This window comes from Schistocerca serialis, chromosome 2 (genome assembly GCF_023864345.2).
Source record: "Schistocerca serialis cubense isolate TAMUIC-IGC-003099 chromosome 2, iqSchSeri2.2, whole genome shotgun sequence".
Taxonomy (NCBI): Eukaryota; Metazoa; Arthropoda; class Insecta; order Orthoptera; family Acrididae; genus Schistocerca; species Schistocerca serialis.
In genome coordinates this window covers 1040807610-1040830898 of record NC_064639.1, presented here as the reverse complement: position 1 = coordinate 1040830898, position 23289 = coordinate 1040807610, and the positions used below count along the sequence as shown (strand labels likewise).

The 23289-nt window shown below is 44.8% G+C and overlaps 1 protein-coding gene across 1 annotated transcript in view; it reads left to right on the top strand.

Annotated features, from left to right (window-relative positions):
• The window catches only part of LOC126456612 (uncharacterized), a 50229-nt gene extending 30327 nt beyond the window's left edge, over positions 1-19902 (top strand). Inside the window, exon 3 of the mRNA XM_050092356.1 lies at positions 19636-19902. Coding sequence (XP_049948313.1) covers positions 19636-19724 — 89 coding nt within the window. The 3' untranslated portion in view covers positions 19725-19902. The remainder of the gene's footprint in view (positions 1-19635) is intronic.
• Positions 19903-23289: the final 3387 nt, after the last annotated feature.

The window sequence follows — 23289 nt, the reverse complement described above, 5'->3', positions numbered from 1 at the left end:
TTTTTGCGCCATAAACTGCAGACACGCAAGTGGTTCTTATCTGCAAAAATCAGCTGTTGGCGAAGATGAAGCTGATAAAGTGTTTCATGATGTCAAAGTGCTTGGTTATTCATGACGCGTCATCGTTGTAGAATCTTCTGATCCGACATTTCGGCTTTGTTGTGGGAACTGGCTGCACACTCTGCTGCACTGTCACGCTTGTGCTAATGTAAGGACAGTATCTCCCGTGTTTATAGCCATAGATGTTGATCATTAGCTATTGCATGCCATTCTCTTGACTGCTGGGAGCATTCACTAGCACAATACTGACTGGAGGGCTGGGCGTGAGAGCGCCTTGTTTGTATTTATGTTTGTACTCGTACACTCCAGCAGTGTCCTCTTAGCACTGAAAGAAACAGTTACACTTATGCAACCTAAAGTCACCATCGTCGCAACTAAACTGGCGTTTAGGAATTTTAATTCGCTCTGTTACTTTTTGTTTGCGTTAGTACGGTGCCTTTTTAAAAAGCTCAACTTAGCAAAAAGTTGGATGGCCACGCAAACAAACTTGTTATGTTACTGTTGTGGTGTGCAGTTGAAACACTTATTTGATGAAGCTCTCCACGCTAAACCATCCCTTGAAAGCCTCTTCATCACTGCGTAGTTACTATCATTAAATCCACCTGATCCTGCATACTGTAGTTAATCTTTGGTCTGTGCCCACAATTTTTACTCCTCATCCTTCCTTCCACTACCAAACCGACTACTCCTTGATGACTTAGGATGCACCCTATCAACTGATCGCTTATTATAGTCAAGTAGTGCTATGAATTTCTTTTCTCCCCAGAAAGCACAAGACGTGCTTGGATCAAGGAACAGTCGGAATTGTAGTTGTAAATTGTTGTAGTTGTGCTGGGAAAGTCCCTGAGCTTCAAGCGCTAATAGAAAGCACAGAAGCTGAAATCGTTATAGGTACAGAAAGCTAGCTAAAGCCTGACATAAGTTCTGCAGAAATTTTTACGAAGCCTCAGACGATGTTCAGGAAAGATAGATTAGGCAGAATTGGTGGTTGAGTGTTTGTGTCTGTCGGTAGTGGTTTATCTTGTAGTGAAGTCGAAGTAGATACTCCGTGCGAATTGGTATGGGTGGAGGTTATACTTAACAGCCGAACTAAGTTAATAATTGGCTCCTTCTACCGACCCCCAGACTCCGATGATATAGTTGCTGAACAGTTCAGAGAAAATTTGAGTCTCGTAACGAATAAATACCCCACTCATACGGTTATAGTTGGTGGGGACTTCAACCTTCCCTCGATATGTTGGCAAAGATTCTTGTTCAAAACCGGTGGTAGGCAGAAAACATCTTCCGAGATTGTCCTAAATGCTTTCTTCGAAAATTATTTCGAGCAGTTAGTCCACGAACCCACGCGAATTGTAAATGGTTGCGAAAACACACTTGACCTCTTAGCCACAAACAATCCAGAGCTAATTGAGAGCATCATGACTGATACAGGGATTAGTGATCACAAGATCATTGTAGCTAGACTCAATACCGTTTCTTCCAAATCCACCAGAAACAAACGCAAAATAATTTTATTTAAAAAAGCGGATAAAGTGTCACTAGAAGCCTTCCTAAGAGACAATCTCCATTCCTTCCGAACTGACTATGCAAATGTAGACGAGATGTGGCCCAAATTCAAAGATATAGTAGCAACAGCAATTGAGAGATTCATACCTCATAAATTCGTAAGAGATGGAACTGATCCCCCATGGTACACAAAACAGGTCCGAACGCTGTTGCAGAGGCAACGGAAAAAGCATGCGAAGTTCAGAAGAACGCGAAATCCCGAAGATTGGCTAAAATTTACAGACGCGCGAAATTTGGCACAGACTTCAATGCGAGATGCCTTTAATAGGTTCCACAACCAAACATTGTCTCGAAATTTGGTGGAAAATCCGAAGAAATTCTGGTCATATGTAAAGTACACAAGCGGCAAGACGCAGTCAATACCTTCGCTGCGCAGTGCCGATGGTACTGTTACCGACGACTGTGCCGCTAAAACGGAGTTATTGAACGCAGTTTTCCGAAATTCCTTCACCAGGGAAGACGAATGGAATATTCCAGAATTTAAAACACGAACAGCTGCTGGCATGAGTTTCTTAGAAGTAGATACCTTAGGGGTTGCGAAGCCACTCAAATCGCTTGATACGGGCAAGTCTTCAGGTCCAGATTGTATACCGATTAGGTTCCTTTCAGATTACGCTGATACAATAGCTCCCTACTTAGCAATCATATACAACCGCTCTCTCACCGACAGATCTGTACCTACAGATTGGAAAATTGCACAGGTCGCACCAGTGTTTAAGAAGGGTAGTAGGAGTAATCCATCGAACTACAGACCTATATCATTGACGTCGGTTTGCAGTAGGGTTTTGGAGCATATAATGTATTCAAACATTATGAATCACCTCGAAGGGAACGATCTATTGATACGTAATCAGCATGGTTTCAGAAAACAAAGAATTGGCCGCTATCGACAGGGGATCTCAAGTTGATTCCGTATTTCTAGATTTCCGGAAAGCTTTTGGCACCGTTCCCCACAAGCGACTTCTAATCAAGCTGCGGGCCTATGGGGTATCGTCTCAGTTGTGCGACTGGATTCGTGATTCCCTGTCAGGAAGGTCGCAGTTCGTAGTAATAGACGACAAATCATCGAGTAAAACTGAAGTGATATCAGGTGTTCCCCAGGGAAGCGTCCTGGGACCTCTGCTGTTCCTCATCTATATAAATGACCTGGGTGACAATCTGAGCAGTTCTCTTAGGTTGTTCGCAGATGATGCTGTAATTTACCGTCTAGTAAGGTCATCCGAAGACCAGTATCAGTTGCAACGCGATTTAGAAAAGATTGCTGTATGGTGTGGCAGGTGGCAGTTGACGCTAAATAACGAAAAGTGTGAGGTGATCCACATGAGTTCCAAAAGAAATCCGTTGGAATTCGATTACTCGATAAATAGTACAATTCTCAAGGCTGTCAATTCAACTAAGTATCTGGGTGTTAAAATTACGAACAACTTGAGTTGGAAAGACCACATAGATAACATTGTGGGGAAGGCGAGCCAAAGGTTGCGTTTCATTGGCAGGACACTTAGAAGATGCAAAAAGTGCACTAAAGAGACAGCTTACACTACACTCGTTCGTCCTCTGTTAGAATATTGCTGCACGGTGTGGGATCCTTACCAGGTGGGATTGACGGAGGACATCGAAAGGATGCAAAAAAGGGCAGCCCTTTTTGTATTATCACGTGATAGGGGAGAGAGTGTGGCAGATATGATACGCGAGTTGGGATGGAAGTCATACAAAGACGTTTTTCGTCGCGGCGATATCTATTTACGAAATTTCAGTCACCAACTTTCTCTTCCGAATTCGAAAATATTTTGTTGAGCCTAACCTACATAGGTAGGAATGGTCATCAAAATAAAATAAGAGAAATCAGAGCTCGAACAGAAAGGTTTAGGTGTTCGTTTTTCCCGCGTGCTGTTCTGGAGTGGAATGGTAGATAGTATGATTGTGGTTCGATGAACCCTCTGCCAAGCACTTAAATGTGAATTGCAGAGTAATCATGTAGATGTAGAATTTAGTACTTTTTCATTAATTATCCGAACCGTCCATCTCATCTTCACCATTCTTCTGCAGCAAGGCATTTCAAAAGCTTCTATTCTTTTTATCTGTACTGCTTGTGGTTCTGAGCACTATGGGACTTAACTGCTATGGTCATCAGTCCCCTAGAACTCAGAACTACTTAAACCTAACTAACCTAAGGACATCACAAACATCCATGCCCGAGGCAGGATTCGAACCTGCGACCGTAGCGGTCGCGCGGCTCCAGACTGTAGATTCTAGAACCGCTCGGCCACTTCAGTCGGCTTTTCCGACGTGAGCTTCAACCTTTCATTCATTCTTCTATATATGGTTCATGTTACAGGGTGTTTCAAAAATGACCGGTATATTTGAAACGGCAATAAAAACTAAACGAGCAGCGATAGAAATACACCGTTTGTTGCAATATGCTTGGGACAACAGTACATTTTCAGGCGGACAAACTTTCGAAATTACAGTAGTTACAATTTTCAACAACAGATGGCGCTGCAAGTGATGTGAAAGATATAGAAGACAACGCAGTCTGTAGGTGCGCCATTCTGTACGTCGTCTTTCTGCTGTAAGCGTGTGCTGTTCACAACGTGCAAGTGTGCTGTAGACAACATGGTTTATTCCTTAGAACAGAGGATTTTTCTGGTGTTGGAATTCCACCGCCTAGAACACAGTGTTGTTGCAACAAGACGAAGTTTTCAACGGAGGTTTAATGTAACCAAAGGACCGAAAAGCGATACAATAAAGGATCTGTTTGAAAAATTTCAATGGACTGGGAACGTGACGGATGAACGTGCTGGAAAGGTAGGGCGACCGCGTACGGCAACCACAGAGGGCAACGCGCAGCTAGTGCAGCAGGTGATCCAACGGCGGCCTCGGGTGTCCGTTCGCCGTGTTGCAGCTGCGGTCCAAATGACGCCAACGTCCACGTATCGTCTCATGCGCCAGAGTTTACACCTCTATCCATACAAAATACAAACGCAGCAACCCCTCAGCGCCGCTACCATTGCTGCACGAGAGACATTCGCTAACGATATAGTGCACAGGATTGATGACGGCGATATGCATGTGGGCAGCATTTGGTTTACTGACGAAGCTTATTTTTACCTGGACGGCTTCGTCAATAAGCAGAACTGGCGCATATGGGGAACCGAAAAGCCCCATGTTGCAGTCCCATCGTCCCTGCATCCTCAAAAAGTACTGGTCTGGGCCGCCATTTCTTCCAAAGGAATCATTGGCCCATTTTTCAGATCTGAAACGATTACTGCATCACGCTATCTGGACATTCTTCGTGAATTTGTGGCGGTACAAACTGCCTTAGACGACACTGCGAACACCTCGTGGTTTATGCAAGATGGTACCCGGCCACATCGCACGGCCGACGTGTTTAATTTCCTGAATGAATATTTCGATGATCGTGTGATTGCTTTGGGCTATCCGAAACATACAGGAGGCGGCGTGGATTGGCCTCCCTATTCGCCAGACATGAACCCCTATGACTTCTTTCTGTGGGGACACTTGAAAGACCGGGTATACCGCCAGAATCCAGAAACAATTGAACAGCTGAAGCAGTACATCTCATCTGCACGTGAAGCCATTCCGCCAGACACGTTGCCAAAGGTTTCGGGTAATTTCATTCAGAGACTACGCCATATTATTGCTACGCATGGTGGATATGTGGAAAATATCGTACTATAGAGTTTCCCAGACCGCAGCGCCATCTGTTGTTGAAAATTGTAACTACTGTAATTTCGAAAGTTTGTCCGCCTGAAAATGTACTGTTGTCCCAAGCATACTGCAACAAACGGTGTATTTCTATCGCTGCTCGTTTAGTTTTTATTGCCGTTTCAAATATACCGGTCATTTTTGAAACACCCTGTAGTATTTTGTAATCATGACTTATTAAACTGTTGGTTTGGAAATATTCAGTACCTGTCCTCTCTGGAACTTGAACCACTGCATTCTTCTCGAAGTCTGGAAGTATTTCGCCTCTCTCAGTTGTCTTTCACACATTCCTGACGTTTGGCTCACCCAGGATTTTAATGACTGTGAGGGACTGTCGTTTACTCCAGGTGCCTTGTTTCGACTTAGGTCTTTCACTGATCTATTTTTTTTTTTCTAAATCTTATGGGACTTAACTGCTAAGGTCATCAGTCCCTAAGCTTACACACTACTTAATCGAAATTATCCTATGGACAAACACACACACCCACGCCCGAGGGAGGACTCGAACCTCCGCCGGGACCAGCCGCACAGTCCATGACTGCAGCGCCCTCAGACCGCTCGGCTAATCCCGCGCGGCTCACTGATCTGTCGAAGTACTCTCATAGTATCACATCCATCACATCTTCATTTACTTTCTCCCCCATTTCCATAGAACTGTCTTCAGGTTTCTCCGTTTTGTATAGCTCTTCTTGTTCTGTATTGGTGCAGCATGCCACAAGAGCGTAGCAACCACTGGACACTCGTTTCATGTAAGAATTTTTTCCTGCCCGCCCGTCCACACACTGCACTTTGGAACTGGCCGGGACAAGGGAGACGGGCCGTGACCGTCAAGCAGCGCGCACGCTTCTGTAACAGTGTCTTGCAATGTAATGTTCAAATACAGTCCACATTTTGCGAATCATGTATTTTCATTTCAGCCGCCTTTCCTTTTCATCGACTGATATGGATTCGTTTGGACTGTGGAAAGAGCGAGGCAGCCCAGAATTTACTGCGCGTTTTGCGTTTGCCTACACTTCTTTATATTGCCTTTCGGCCTTGTCTTCTTTGAATATTACCGGCTTGAAATCTGAGCACTTGATATTCATACAACTTTGCTTCTCTTTTCTGCGGAGATTCCTTTAATTTTTCATTTTTCACTCCTGGCCAATCTTATTTTTTACACACCTATATTCCCTTTGGCCTGTTTCATTTCCTTTTCTCTTGTAGTTAATTAAATTCACTGTGTCAAGTGCTACCCAAAGATTTCTGCTGGACATTGTCTTTTTTGCCTAATTGCCCCTCTTCTGCCAGCTTTATATTTCTCATAGCTACGCAATCATTTTCTGTTGTATATTTCTCCCCTGTGTCACTCACTAGTTGGCTCATCTTTCCTTTGAAAGTTTCAACAATCTCTTGGTCTTTCATCTTACCCATGTTGTATGTACTTAACTTACCCTTTTCTGCAATTGTTATCGCTGCGGTCGCAGGTTCGAATCCTGCATCGGGAATGGGTGTTTGTGCTGTCGTTTGGTTAGTTAGGTTTAAGTCGTTGTAAGTTCTAGGGGACTGATGACCACAGCAGTTAAGTCCCACAGTGCTCAGAGCCGTTTGAACCATTTGCAATTGTTATGTTTACATCGTGACTTACTTGGTTGCTTGAGGGATACATGCCGCTCATGCTCTTTTTGCAGAAGGGCAGTACGCAATCAAAATCTTCTATCGCAGTGAAGTATAAGTATTTTATTATTGCGAGAAGCTATGGTATGTATTCAACCGACAGAAGAACATCAGAAAATCTTAGTTTTAAATACATTTATATTACATAATTTTTTAGGGCATCAAGGAAATTATCATATGTCTGAATTACATAGAGGGTGAGGTACCGACGACAGCCCCCTCCCCCTAAATATACACTCCTAGAAATTGAAATAAGAACACCGTGAATTCATTGTCCCAGGAAGGGGAAACTTTATTGACACATTCCTGGGGTCAGATACATCACATGATCACACTGACAGAACCACAGCCACATAGACACAGGCAACAGAGCATGCACAATGTCGGCACTAGTACAGTGTATATCCACCTTTCGCAGCAATGCAGGCTGCTATTCTCCCATGGAGACGATCGTAGAGATGCTGGATATAGTCCTGTGGAACGGCTTGCCATGCCATTTCCACCTCGCGCCTCAGTTGGACCAGCGTTCGTGCTGGACGTGCAGACCGCGTGAGACGACGCTTCATCCAGTCCCAAACATGCTCAATGGGGGACAGATCCGGAGATCTTGCTGGCCAGGGTAGTTGACTTACACCTTCTAGAGCACGTTGAGTGGCACGGGATACATGCGGACGTGCATTGTCCTGTTGGAACAGCAAGTTCCCTTGCCGGTCTAGGAATGGTAGAACGATGGGTTCGATGACGGTTTGGATGTACCGTGCACTATTCAGTGTCCCCTCGACGATCACCAATGGTGTACGGCCAGTGTAGGAGATCGCTCCCCACACCATGATGCCGGGTGTTGGCCCTGTGTGCCTCGGTCGTATGCAGTCCTGATTGTGGCACTCACCTGCACGGCGCCAAACACGCATACGACCATCATTGGCACCAAGGCAGAAGCGACTCTCATCGCTGAAGACGACACGTCTCCATTCGTCCCTCCATTCACGCCTGTCGCGACACCACTGGAGGCGGGCTGCACGATGTTGGGGCGTGAGCGGAAGACGGCCTAACGGTGTGCGGGACCGTAGCCCAGCTTCTTGGAGACGGTTGCGAATGGTCCTCGCCGATACCCCAGGAGCAACAGTGTCCCTAATTTGCTGGGAAGTGGCGGTGCGGTCCCCTACGGCACTGCGTAGGATCCTACGGTCTTGGCGTGCATCCGTGCGTCGCTGCGGTCCGGTCCCAGGTCGACGGGCACGTGCACCTTCCGCCGACCACTGGCGACAACATCGATGTACTGTGGAGACCTCACGCCCCACGTGTTGAGCAATTCGGCGGTACGTCCACCCGGCCTCCCGCATGCCCACTATACGCCCTCGCTCAAAGTCCGTCAACTGCACATACGGTTCACGTCCACGCTGTCGCGGCATGCTACCAGTGTTAAAGACTGCGATGGAGCTCCGTATGCCACGGCAAACTGGCTGACACTGACGGCGGCGGTGCACAAATGCTGCGCAGCTAGCGCCATTCGACGGCCAACACCGCGGTTCCTGGTGTGTCCGCTGTGGCGTGCGTGTGATCATTGCTTGTACAGCCCTCTCGCAGTGTCCGGAGCAAGTATGGTGGGTCTGACACACCGGTGTCAATGTGTTCTTTTTTCCATTTCCAGGAGTGTATGTAGTTGCGATTATCGGTAAGCTATAGCCGACAGTGAGGTGAATTTTCCAATAACACGTGACTTTTAACGTTTATAGCTGCTGGATTGTGACACGAACTTCGTGTGTATTGATGGAACTATATACATTTTCTGTGACATTGAAAAGAGCGTTCGTAGAGAATATAAAGGACATAACTTGATCAAATAGTAATGAGATGTCTAAACCAAAAACCAGTGTCCCACAAGCGGGAGGAAACAAAAATCCGACAAACTTCTGCTCCACTGTACCAGATTTAAGAAAATACGTAACGGATCTTATGTTTACTGTGCGCCTGAATATCATTTACGGCGAAGGTCGCTAGACTGTTAGAGGAGCGGCGCGGTTGTATCCTGAAACATATTCTGATAGCAAAAAGTCCTCACGCTCTCTCTTTTCAGACATATAATAATATTCCAGAAAACTGGGAGTGCGAAGAATCAAACAACTGATGAGAGAAGCTCGACTAAAATTGTAGCTGTGATAACATCTACATATACATTCCGCAAGCCACGGAACGGTGCATGGCGAAGTGTAGCTTGTCCCACTACTAGCCATTTCCTTTCCTGTTCCATCCGAAAATGAAGCGAGAGGAAAACGACGGTCTAAATGCTTCCGGAAGAGCCCTAATTTATTTTATCTTGGTATTGCTTACGCGAAATGTTCGTTGGTACGTTGGAGGTATTTCTGCAGTCACCCTCAAATGGCGGTGGTCTAAATTTTTTAATAGAGCCTCCCTCCAGGGATTCCCATTTGAGTTCGCGAAACATCTCCGTAATACTTGCGTGCTGAGCTAACCTACTGGTACTAGCAGCTTGCGTGCTGATCTAACCTACTGGTACTAGCAGCTTGCGTGCTGAGCTAACCTACTGGTACTAGCAGCTTGCGTGCTGAGCTAACCTACTGGTACTAGCAGCTTGCGTGCTGATCTAACCTACTGGTACTAGCAGCTTGCGTGCTGAGCTAACCTACTGGTACTAGCAGCTTGCGTGCTGAGCTAACCTACTGGTACTAGCAGCTTGCGTGCTGAGCTAACCTACTGGTACTAGCAGCTTGCGTGCTGAGCTAATCTACTGGCACTAGCAGCTTGCGTGCTGAGCTAACCTACTGGTACTAGCAGCTTGCGTGCTGATCTAACCTACTGGTACTAGCAGCTTGCGTTCTGATCTAACCTACTGGTACTAGCAGCTTGCGTGCTGATCTAACCTACTGGTACTAGCAGCTTGCATGCTGATCTAACCTACTGGTACTAGCAGCTTGCGTGCTCGTCTAACCTACTGGTACTAGCAGCTTGCGTGCTGAGCTAACCTACTGGTACTAGCAGCTTGCGTGCTGAGCTAACCTACTGGTACTAGCAGTTTGCGTGCTGAGCTAACCTACTGGTACTAGCAGCTTGCGTGCTGATCTAACCTACTGGTACTAGCAGCTTGCGTGCTGATCTAACCTACTGGTACTAGCAGCTTGCGTGCTGATCTAACCTACTGTTACTAGCAGCTTGCGTGCTGAGCTAACCTACTGGTACTAGCAGTATGCCTTTGAATTGTTTCGAAGCCTTTCTTTAATCCGAAGTGATGGGGATGGCACGAACTTGAGCAGTATTCAAGGACGAGTTGCGCTAGTGTTCTATATGCTGCCTCCTTTATAAATGAACCACACTAAAATTCTCGCAATTAACCGAAGTGGACCGTTCGATTTTCCTACTACCGTCCTCACATCGTCGTCTCATATTATACCGCTATGCAACGTTACGCCCAGGTGTTTAACCGACACGACTATGTCAAGCAGAGCACTATTAATTGGATTGGTTTTCCTACTCACACCATAACACCACCGCCTCCGAATTTTACTGTTGGCACTGCACACGCTGGTAGATGACGTTCACCGGCCATTCGCCATACCCACACCCTCCATCAAATGGTTCAAATGGCTCTGAGCACTATGCGACTTAACTTCTGAGGTCATCAGTCGCCTAGAACTTAGAACTAATTAAACCTAACTAACCTAAGGACATCACACACATCCATGCCCGAGGCAGGATTCGAACCTGCGACCGTAGCGGTCGCTCGGTTCCAGACTGTAGCGCCTAGAACCGCAGGGCCACTCCGGCCGGCGTCACCTTCCATCGAATCGCCACATTGTATACCGTGATTTGTCACTCCACACAACGTTTTTCCACTGTTCTATCGTTCAATGTTTACGCTCCTTACACCAAGCGAGGCGCCGTGTGGCTTATGAGCAATCGCTCGACCATAAAATCCAAGTTTTCTCACCTCCCACCTAACTGTCATAGTACTTGCAGTGGATCCTATTGCAGTTTGGAATTCCTGTGAGATGGTCTTCGACTGTCGGCGGTCTCTGTCAGTCAACAGACGAGGTCTGTCTGTACGCTTTTGTGCTGTACCCTTCACGTTTCCACTTCACTATCACATCAGAAACAGTGGACCTAGGGATGTTTAGGAGTGTGGAAATCTCGCGTACAGACGTATGACACAAGTGACCTGACACGTTCGAAGACCCTGAGTTCCGCGGAGCGCTCCATTCTGCTCTCTCACGATGTCTTATGGCTACTGAGGTCGCTGATATGGAGTACTTGGCAGTAGGTGGCAGCACAATGCACCTAATATGAAAAAGTATGTTTTGGGGGTGTTCGGATACTTTTGATCACATAGTGTATAATGACTGCAGCAGCAGCCAAAAGACAATCACAACTTGACCATGGCTCAGGAGTACTAGGCCGAAAGTTCGTAGACTTCAGATCACTTCACGTGGCTGGAAGCTCGAAAGAATCTTATCAGTAAATATCACCGTGAGACCATTCATTCATATACGATTGTCATTACAGTTATTATTGATTTCTGACGAAACATGGTTCGTTGTGATAATACAAATATTTGGTGGAAGACTGGGGAAAAATGAAATGAAGTGACGCAAAGGCAACACGGGCAGACCTCTAGTGTGCCGCCTTAGTTGGCTGCCATAACGCTGTTGCTCGACCGCTGGCACTTTCATAAGGCATTCAACATAATGGCGAAACTCTGAAGCTCGAAAGAATCTTATCAGTAAATATCACCGTGAGACCATTCATTCATATACGATTGTCATTACAGTTATTATTGATTTCTGAAGAAACATGGTTCGTTGTGATAATACAAATATTTGGTGGAAGACTGGGGAAAAATGAAATGAAGTGACGCAAAGGCAACACGGGCAGACCTCTAGTGTGCCGCCTTAGTTGGCTGCCATAACGCTGTTGCTCGACCGCTGGCACTTTCAAAAGGCATTCAACATAATGGCGAAACTCTGAAGCTCGAAAGAATCTTATCAGTAAATATCACCGTGAGACCATTCATTCATATACGATTGTCATTACAGTTATTATTGATTTCTGACGAAACATGGTTCGTTGTGATAATACAAATATTTGGTGGAAGACTGGGGAAAAATGAAATGAAGTGACGCAAAGGCAACACGGGCAGACCTCTAGTGTGCCGCCTTAGTTGGCTGCCATAACGCTGTTGCTCGACCGCTGGCACTTTCATAAGGCATTCAACATAATGGCGAAACTCTGAAGCTCGAAAGAATCTTATCAGTAAATATCACCGTGAGACCATTCATTCATATACGATTGTCATTACAGTTATTATTGATTTCTGAAGAAACATGGTTCGTTGTGATAATACAAATATTTGGTGGAAGACTGGGGAAAAATGAAATGAAGTGACGCAAAGGCAACACGGGCAGACCTCTAGTGTGCCGCCTTAGTTGGCTGCCATAACGCTGTTGCTCGACCGCTGGCACTTTCAAAAGGCATTCAACATAATGGCGAAACTCTGAAGTTCGATTTCTCGAAAACGCTTCAGAAGCGCATCGTTGTAGATCAGCATTCGATTTGTCCAACAAGGAAACGTTACTAACCTGACCTCATATTTTAAGGAGACAATAACACATGTGCAAGATAACAGCCCACTCGAAAATTTGGGCCGGCCGATGTGGCCGAGCGGTTCTAGGCGCTTCACTCTGGAACCGCGCGACCGCTATGGTCGCTGGTTCAAATCCTGCCTCGGGCATGGATGTGTCTGATGTCCTTAGGTTAGTTCGGTTTAAGTAGTTTTAAGTTCTAGGGGACTGATGGTCTCAGCAGTTAAGTCCCATAGTTCTCAGAGCCATTTGAACCATTATGAAAATTTGGGCCATAATTATGATAACACGACGTTACGGCCTCCTGAAAGTGCAGCTTTCCAACTTACACGTGCGCTGCTTGTTTGTAATCGCTCCGCCCCACTGCAGCCGCCTAATGGTCGAGTGCGAAGTAATGTACACAGGACTGAGTAAGAAGTTTGTAAAATACTGTTTTGACATTGGTAGCACTCTTTGTACACTGTAAGAAAGTGCACAGTTTCTAGCCTGTAGATGATGCCAGAGACTACTTTTCCATGAACTTTTTATTTCGAGATCCGCAAATGCAGCGCAAATAACAAACAAATCAGTGCTTCATTAAACAAGTAGTGTGGGACTATATAATTACCGACGGAAAAACGCTCCTATCGGAGCACAAAAAATACAGATATGTTCTTGTTTATTTAAAATGGCTCTGAGCACTATGCGACTTAACTTCTGGGGTCATCAGTCGCCTAGAACTTAGAACTAATTAAACCTAACTAACCTAAAGACATCACACACATCCATGCCCGAGGCAGGATTCGAACCCGTGACCGTAGCGGTCGCTCGGTTCCAGACTGTAGGGCCTAGAACCGCACGGCCACTCCGGCCGGCGTTTATTTAAAAGACTCTGACTCAAAAGTGGGGTACCAGCTGCCTCATTCTACCACCCTTAGCGCCTTTATACATTTTTCCAAAAAAATTGCCATGCGAACATATTCGCACTCTTTTTAACATGCATCTAATCTCAGACCTCTAGAAGCTCCCCTAACTGCGGCCCCCTCACACCCAGAAGTCCATTGCTGGAAGTCGCTCATACCCATCCACTCCTAGTTGTTCTTTCTCACTCACTCGCTCAGCCCAGTTCATTGTCATTTCCTCTTGTGTCTCTCTATCATTGTCTCCTGTGTTACACAGCCCCCTTTGTTTTGTCCTACTACTGCAGTCTCCTCTCATTGTCAATGTCTCCCTCTTGTCCTCTGTTACTGCTAATATCTCATTCCTTCCTTCCTACTGCTGTTGCCTCTTCTCTCTCAGCATCTCTCTCTTTTTCGTTGTCATTGTGATACACTCTGTCTCTCATTGTCACGGCCTCTCAACTATTATCACTTTCTCTTTCTCTTTATTCTCCTCTCTCACTACCTGACACTGTCTCCTTCACCCTTTTCCTAGCACTATTCTCTCACCGTCAACTCTGTTCCACTGGCACTGTGACCCCCTCTTTCTCTCACACTGCCATCGTCTCCGTCGCTCTTAACGCAACCACTGTCCACTATCTTCCAGTCTTTAGTACTATTCCGTGGTTTTGCCACCGCCACTCTCATCTTCTCTGTCAGCATAGAAAAGCGTGAATATGTTCGCATGCCAAAATATTTGGGAAAATTTTTAAAGGCGGTGAGGAAGGTACAACGAGGCAGCTGGTACCCCACTTTTCAGTCAGAGTCTTTTAAATAAACAGGAACATAGTCAAAATTTTTTGTGCTCTGATAGGAACGTTTTTCCACTGGTTCTCTTCTTTTCCATGCCACAGCAGGGCATGTAACTTGAAACCTCCCCTTAAAAAAATTATGAAAGACTGTGCTGGTAAACCTCTTACGTTATTTGATTTTCAAACAGATGAGCGAACTGAACGTACTCAGGCATTTCTCTCTTTACTTATTCTGATCAACACTAAGCTGACACACAATATTTTTAGCGCAACGCAATCTGTCTTTCAATAATCCCTACAAAAGAATGGCCCTGACTAACAATAACCTATTCCTTTCTTGAATCACTTACCTCACAAAAATCTTCGTTACTCGAACTACTGCAATATAGGGAACACCAATACTGCCAGCTAAATAAAAGATTCTAACTACTGAAGGGACTAACTACTGATAGGCATAGTTAGCAAATGAAAGATTTCAATAGACAAAAAACAATGTATTTACCTTAATAATATTCAAAAGTCATCATATATATATATATATCAGTTCATGATATACAGAATTACAAATTTACTCTTTCTGATGGACACACGTCCAGATCGTCAGCTCTCAAAATTCTGCCATCTCTGTTCCCACATCTACCACTGCTGGTGGCTCACCTGCAACTGCGCAACGCTACGCGCTGTTCACATCCAACTGCCCAACACTACAATAGCAAATATTCCAACAATGCAAACCAGCCACAGACTGCACACAGCACAGTCAGCGATTTTCATTCAGAGTGCTACGTGGCGTTACCAACATAAAAACCTAAACAGCCTACTTACAAACTCATGTCAAAACAAATTTGTTGTTTGTTGTTGTGCTCTTCAGTCCTGAGACTGGTTTGATGCAGCTCTCCATGCTACTCTGTCCTGTGCAAGCTTTTTCATCTCCCAGTACCTACTGCAACCTACATCCTTCTGAATCTGCTTAGTGTATTCATCTCTTGGTCTCCCTCTGCGATTTTTACCCTCCACGCTGCCCTCCAATGCTAAATTTGTGCTCCCTTGATGCCTCAAAACATGTCCTACCAACCGATCCCTTCTTCTAGTCAAGTTGTGCCACAAACTCCTCTTCTCCCCAATCCTATTCAATACCTCCTCATTGGTTACGTGATCTACCCATCTTATCTTCAGCATTCTTCTGTAGCACCACATTTCGAAAGTTTCTATTCTCTTCTTGTCCAAACTGGTTATCGTCCATGTTTCACTTCCATACATGGCTACACTCCATACAAATACTTTCAGAAACGACTTCCTGACACTTAAATCTATACTCGATGTTAACAAATTTCTCTTATTCAGAAACGCTATCCTTGCCATTGCCAGTCTACATTTTATAACCTCTCTACTTCGACCATCATCAGTTATTTTACTCCCTAAATAGCAAAACTCCTTTATTACTTTAAGTGTCTCATTTCCTAATCTAATTCCCTCAGCATCACCCGATTTAATTTGACTACATTCCACTATCCTCGTTCTGCTTTTGTTGATGTTCATCTTATATCCTCCTTTCAAGACACTGTCCATTCCGTTCAACTGCTCTTCCAAGTCCTTTGCTGTCTCTGACAGAATTACAATGTCATCGGCGAACCTCAAAGTTTTTACTTCTTCTCCATGAATTTTAATACCTACTCCGAATTTTTCTTTTGTTTCCTTTACTGCTTGCTCAACATACAGATTGAATAACATCGGGGAGAGGCTACAACCCTGTCTCACTCCTTTCCCAACCACTGCTTCCCTTTCATGCCCCTCGACTCTTATAACTGCCATCTGGTTTCTGTACAAATTGTAAATAGCCTTTCGCTCCCTGTATTTTACCCCTGTAACCTTCAGAATTTGAAAGAGAGTATTCCAGTTAACGTTGTCAAAAGCTTTCTCTAAGTCTACAAATGCTAGAAACGTAGGTTTGCCTTTTCTTAATCTTTCTTCTAAGATAAGTCGTAAGGTTAGTATTACCTCACGTGTTCCAACATTTCTACGGAATCCAAACTGATCTTCCCCGAGGTCCGCAAGTAGTTTACATGTGTGAAACTAATTTTACACCTCAGATCGTTTTTTACGCATACAAAAATTTTGCACCGCGTTCTTCAGTGTTACAACATGGGGTTCCCATATGATAACCGATACACTTTACAGCATATTTCCCCGTGCTACATCGCTTTATAAACTACGTTTTCGCCTCATACTAGATATTACGTCCATATTTTAAATGTAAAAGTATTATAACTTTCACCCTCTGCATCTCGGAAACAGATGAAGATATGAAGAAAAATTTCAAGAATGTTCGAGATCGGGATCTTAAAAATACATCGTAAAAATTATAGCCATTTATTATGCACAGCTGTCGCGGAATCAGCGGCTGGGTTTTGGTTTTTCGAATGTTTATCGACAACAGGTAAAAATTATTGAAAACGGGGCAATGGCTCTTCTACATAAATTAGATAAATTCCTAGATAATGTACCGTAAAAATTTGAGCAATTTCCTATGGTTAGTTATTTTTTAGATTTCACCTCATACCGGAAGTAGGGTTACTTTGAACCTCTATATCTTGCAAACACATAAAGGTATCACGAAAATTTTCAAGGTTGTTCGAAATCGGGATTTTAGGAATATATCGAAAAAGTTTCAGACATTTGCTGTGCATAACCGTCTTGGAACCCTCGGCTGAGTTTTGATACCAAGGTGAGGGCTAAAATTCAGTAAAAAGATCTTTATGATGGAATTTTCCGAGGAACCACCTATGAACTAATTGTTCTTCTGGAAGTCCAGTCACGTCCATAGTAGACCACATCAAATGCAAAAATAACCAATGACTTTGCTAGATTCCTCTAATCAAGAGGAAGTACGTAATATTCGTATTTTGGCCCTGTACTGTAGGATGGTGACACTAAGACCATCCTTACATTGGGGATACAAATGGCCCCTAAGCCCAAGGGCTACCCTAAACACTGGACCTTATCTTTTTATCACCAACAGAACTCGAGTTACGAGCACCAGAAAATCCCGTTTTTATGCGCGGCGTTTTGGAACATATTTGGTTCGCATGCTGTGGCATTTATATCGATAAACATTGCCAGTGTGCCTTTATTTTCTTTGGAGTTTAAAGCTGGCGTTGCTGAAGTTAAGTATATTTGCAAAACATGCACTTTCTTGAACGCGATTTGCATAATTAAATTGTGAAACAAAAATCATTAACTTCATTTTATAATCTTCAATTGTTCAGGTTTATTCATTTTGATTTTGAGGTGTGTGTGTGTGTGTGTGTGTGTGTGTGTGTGTGTGTGTGTATGTGTGCAGAATATCAATACGAGAAAATTATTATACAATAGGAACTAATATATGCTTGATATTAATGTATTTCGTACTCATATTACGTACTATTTTTTGTGTGGAATAATATGTATTTTCGAACAAAATATCAAAACACGTTTGCCAGATGTGTCCACCTCCACCCTCCTCTTCCGTCGTCGTCTACATCGTTCCGCGAATAGGAGAGCTCTGACTTTCACTCCACTGTGTAGTTCCTAACGCTTGGACATTGGTCGGCTGCATTGGGGAGAGCGATTAACAAACAAGCAATGCGTACGAAAATATAGAAGCTATATTTACAGAAAGTCATAACTAGGTACTGTCAGAATTATAGCCCAAATTTTTGCCCGGGGTCGATTTCAGGGACTTACGTTTTGTAAGTGTGCTTTTTTAGCTTAAAAATGAGGTCAAATTGGTGATATTTAATTGTAAATATGTACTACAATCGTTAGCGGAAGGTGTGTAAACCCGGTAACCACTGGGTGTGTGCTTCCATTTCGAGGATGCTCCTTTGAGTATGCTATGCAGAAAAATCTCGTCTGCGCCCTAGTGCTACACTCCTGGAAATTGAAATAAGAACACCGTGAATTCATTGTCCCAGGAAGGGGAAACTTTATTGACACATTCCTGGGGTCAGATACATCACATGATCACACTGACAGAACCACAGCCACATAGACACAGGCAACAGAGCATGCACAATGTCGGCACTAGTACAGTGTATATCCACCTTTCGCAGCAATGCAGGCTGCTATTCTCCCATGGAGACGATCGTAGAGATGCTGGATGTAGTCCTGTGGAACGGCTTGCCATGCCATTTCCACCTGGCGCCTCAGTTGGACCAGCGTTCGTGCTGGACGTGCAGACCGCGTGAGACGACGCTTCATCCAGTCCCAAACATGCTCAATGGGGGACAGATCCGGAGATCTTGCTGGCCAGGGTAGTTGACTTACACCTTCTAGAGCACGTTGGGCGGCACGGGATACATGCGGACGTGCATTGTCCTGTTGGAACAGCAAGTTCCCTTGCCGGTCTAGGAATGGTAGAACGATGGGTTCGATGACGGTTTGGATGTACCGTGCACTATTCAGTGTCCCCTCGACGATCACCAATGGTGTACAGCCAGTGTAGGAGATCGCTCCCCACACCATGATGCCGGGTGTTGGCCCTGTGTGCCTCGGTCGTATGCAGTCCTGATTGTGGCGCTCACCTGCACGGCGCCAAACACGCATACGACCATATTGGCACCAAGGCAGAAGCGACTCTCATCGCTGAAGTCTCCATTCGTCCCTCCATTCACGCCTGTCGCGACACCACTGGAGGCGGGCTGCACGATGTTGGGGCGTGAGCGGAAGACGGCCTAACGGTGTGCGGGACCGTAGCCCAGCTTCATGGAGACGGTTGCGAATGGTCCTCGCCGATACCCCAGGAGCAACAGTGTCCCTAATTTGCTGGGAAGTGGCGGTGCGGTCCCCTACGGCACTGCGTAGGATCCTACGGTCTTGGCGTGCATCCGTGCGTCGCTGCGGTCCGGTCCCAGGTCGACGGGCACGTGCACCTTCCGCCGACCACTGGCGACAACATCGATGTACTGTGGAGACCTCACGCCCCACGTGTTGAGCAATTCGGCGGTACGTCCACCTGGCCTCCCGCATGCCCACTATACGCCCTCGCTCAAAGTCCGTCAACTGCACATACGGTTCACGTCCACGCTGTCGCGGCATGCTACCAGTGTTAAAGACTGCGATGGAGCTCCGTATGCCACGGCAAACTGGCTGACACTGACGGCGGCGGTGCACAAATGCTGCGCAGCTAGCGCCATTCGTCGGCCAACACCGCGGTTCCTGGTGTGTCCGCTGTGCCGTGCGTGTGATCATTGCTTGTACAGCCCTCTCGCAGTGTCCGGAGCAAGTATGGTGGGTCTGACACACCGGTGTCAATGTGTTCTTTTTTCCATTTCCAGGAGTGTATTTGTCCACCACTGACGTGTTTTCTCGTGATCTTGTTCCCAGATGATCTGGCGCCGTTGCAGCGGATTGTCAACAGCGCAGGGCGAAGATCAATGGTGGATGATACGATGCCTCCAGGCCTCGATGACTAGGATGGAGTATAGAAGTTCTGCACGCAGGATTCGCTGGAGGCTGGTACTTCCTGTGACGGAAACAACTGAGCATACCTTCTTCGTCCCTAACGCGCGGAAGATGTTTGTCGTCGTATCAGTAAAAGAAAATGTCCTGAATAGTTAAATTTAGCTGGTTTTAAACTTCTGTCCGCTGTCTAGGCCAAGGTGTCATGTATATTAATCATATTTTAGACCTTTTTTTACCAGCGCTTATTATACTGTGTGAAGGCTGTAAACATATGTTCTGTTATAAAATAATGCTGGAAGGGAGTTCTTCTTTTATTGGTAGGATTTAACATTGCTTGTATAAACAGGCTGTAGTAGAATGAACAGATGACCAGACGAAGATAAAGTCTCTACCTAAGATAAATCTCGTTAGCAAACGTCTCTATACACTGGTTAGACTTTCTGTTCCTTCTAAGACGCCAATCGTGTAACTGGACCAACTGTTCTTAAAGTCTAAAGGTGTAATTTGTTCCAATACTTCGTGAGGCATGAGGGTTTGTTATTTTCCTGTATCTGATCGTTTTGATAAGATTCGTAACAGGCACTTTAGGGCATGTACAAACTGTTCCATGAGCTGCTGGTGGGTTTTCAGCAGGTCAGTTCTGCAAATCTATTTGATTTTATGGAAATCACAATGGAAAGGTTATTACTTCATTGACACGAATATTTCACATTGGTGCAGAAAAGGTGAAGGTGAAGAAATAAAAAAGAAAAGAAACATGTACGCTGAACTTCGCTGTAGACACAATACATAACACATCGTTCCTGACCGCACTCTTGGGCTAAACCTGCGGCTGTTGTGGGCTCCACAGCCGGTTTATGGGATCTGGGTAAGGGGGTTTTGTGCAGCCCAGATATTATGGACTGGTCTTTGCCTAAACGTTCAGCATGGGTTGTTGCTGAGCTTTGCTACGCTAGCTAAAGGACTGATGACTCCCATGAACATAAATGGTTTCCAACATTTTTTGGAAATAAATTTTGGAAACATACAGAAGGAAGCTCCACTTAACCGTAGAATGCTGTCAGTGTGAGCAAGAAATGGCTAATGAAAATGTCTGCATTATGTTCCTAGGTTTGATCAACCGAAAGGCAAGGATATTACAAGATGATGTAACAATTTTGTGGAGCAGCTGGGACCTCGCGACATTGGGTATTGATGGACAGCTCTCGGGTTTGTAGGAAGGGAGTTAGCTCTGTGGGGTGGAGGTGATGTTCTAAGAGTGTTGAGAATACCAAACTGGAAGTGAATGATACCCAGCTGTACTGCGCTCAGAAAAGAGTTTGTAAGTGCGTTCCCATGCGATGAGGTGGAGTACTGCTGAAGCTGGTGGTTTTGCAAGTTAGACGTCGCAGTTTTAGAATTACGACTAATTTAAGTTCGAACGATCACATAGGATTTTGTGTGTAAAGCAAACGAAATACTACTATTTATTGGCGCAACACAGAGAAAATGAAAGTACTCTACTGAAGATACTGCCCACACTACTTTTGTACGTCCTCTTCTGGAGCAGTACTCTGCAGTGTGGAATACGCATCAGATAGGATTGATGGAGAACATCGAAAGTCCAAATAACTGCAGATCATTCTTTATTATCGTGAAATAGGGGAGACAGCGCCACGGATAAGATACACGAATTGGGGTGGCAATCATTAAAACAAAGGAATTTTTCCTTGCGGCGGGATCTCATCATCATCATCATCATCATTTACGTACGACTGATTATGCCTTTCAGCGTTCAGTCTGGAGCATAGCCCCCCTTATACAGTTCCTCCATGATCCCCTATTCAGTGCTAACATTGGTGCCTCTTCTGATGTTAAACCTATTACTTCAAAACCATTCTTAACCGAATCCAGGTACCTTCTCCTTGGTCTGCCCCGACTCCTCTTACCCTCTACTGCTGAATCCATGAGTCTCTTGGGTAACCTTGCTTCTCCCATGCATGTAACATGACCCCACCATCTAAGCCTGTTCGCCCTGACTGCTGCATCTATAGAGTTCATTCCCAGTTTTTCTTTGATTTCCTCATTGTGGACACCCTCCTGCCATTGTTCCCATCTACTAGTACCTGCAATCATCCTAGCTACTTTCATATCCGTAACCTCAACCTTGTTGATAAGGTAACCTGAATCCACCCAGCTTTCGCTCCCGCACAACAAAGTTGGTCGAAAGATTGAACGGTGCACAGATAACTTAGTCTTGGTACTGACTTCCTTCTTGCAGAAGAGAGTAGATCGTAGCTGAGCGCTCACTGCATTAGCTTTGCTACACCTCGCTTCCAGTTCCTTCACTATGTTGCCATGCTGTGAGAATATGCATCCTAAGTACTTGAAACCGTCCACCTGTTCTAACTTTGTTCCTCCTATTTGGCACTCAATCCGTTTATATTTCTTTCCCACTGACATTACTTTCGTTTTGGAGATGCTAATCTTCATACCATAGTCCTTACATTTCTGATCTAGCTCTGAAATATTACTTTGCAAACTTTCAATCGAATCTGCCATCACAACTAAGTCATCCGCATATGCAAGACTGCTTATTTTGTGTTCACATATCTTAATTTCACCCAGCCAGTCTATTGTTTTCAACATATGATCCATAAATAATATGAACAACAGTGGAGACAGGTTGCAGCCTTGTCTTACCCCTGAAACTACTCTGAACCATGAACTCAATTTACCGTCAACTCTAACTGCTGCCTGACTATCCATGTAAAGACCTTTAATTGCTTGCAAAAGTTTGCCTCCTATTCCATAATCTTGTAGGAGAGACAATAACTTCCTCCTAGGAACCCGGTCATATGCCTTTTCTAGATCTATAAAGCATAGATACAATTCCCTGTTCCACTCATAACACTTCTCCATTATTTGCCGTAAGCTAAAGATCTGGTCCTGACAGCCTCTAAGAGGCCTAAACCCACACTGATTTTCATCCAATTGGTCCTCAACTAATACTGGCACTTTCCTTTCAACAATACCTGCGAAGATTTTACCCACAACGCTGATTAAAGAGATACCTCTGTAGTTGTTACAATCTTTTCTGTTTCCATGTTTAAAGATTGGTGTGATTACTGCTTTTGTCCAGTCTGATGGAACCTGTCCCGACTTCCAGGCCATTTTAATTATCCTGTGTAACCATTTAAGACCTGACATTCCACTGTATTTGATGAGTTCCGACTTAATTTCATCCACCCCAGCCGCTTTATTGCACTGCAATCTATTGACCATTTTTTCCACTTCCTCAAATGTGATCCTATTTCCATCATCATTCCTATCCCATTCTACCTCGAAATCTGAAACATTACTGATCGCATTTTCACCTACATTGAGCAACTCTTCAAAATATTCCCTCCATCTGCCCAAGGCATCCACAGGATTCACCAGCAGTTTTCCCGACCTGTCCAAAATACTTGTCATTTCCTTCTTACCTCCCTTTCGAAGACTGCTAATTACACTCCAGAATGGTTTTCCAGCAGCTTGACCCATAGTCTCCAACCTGTTTCCAAAGTCTTCCCACGATTTCTTCTTGGATGCTGCAAT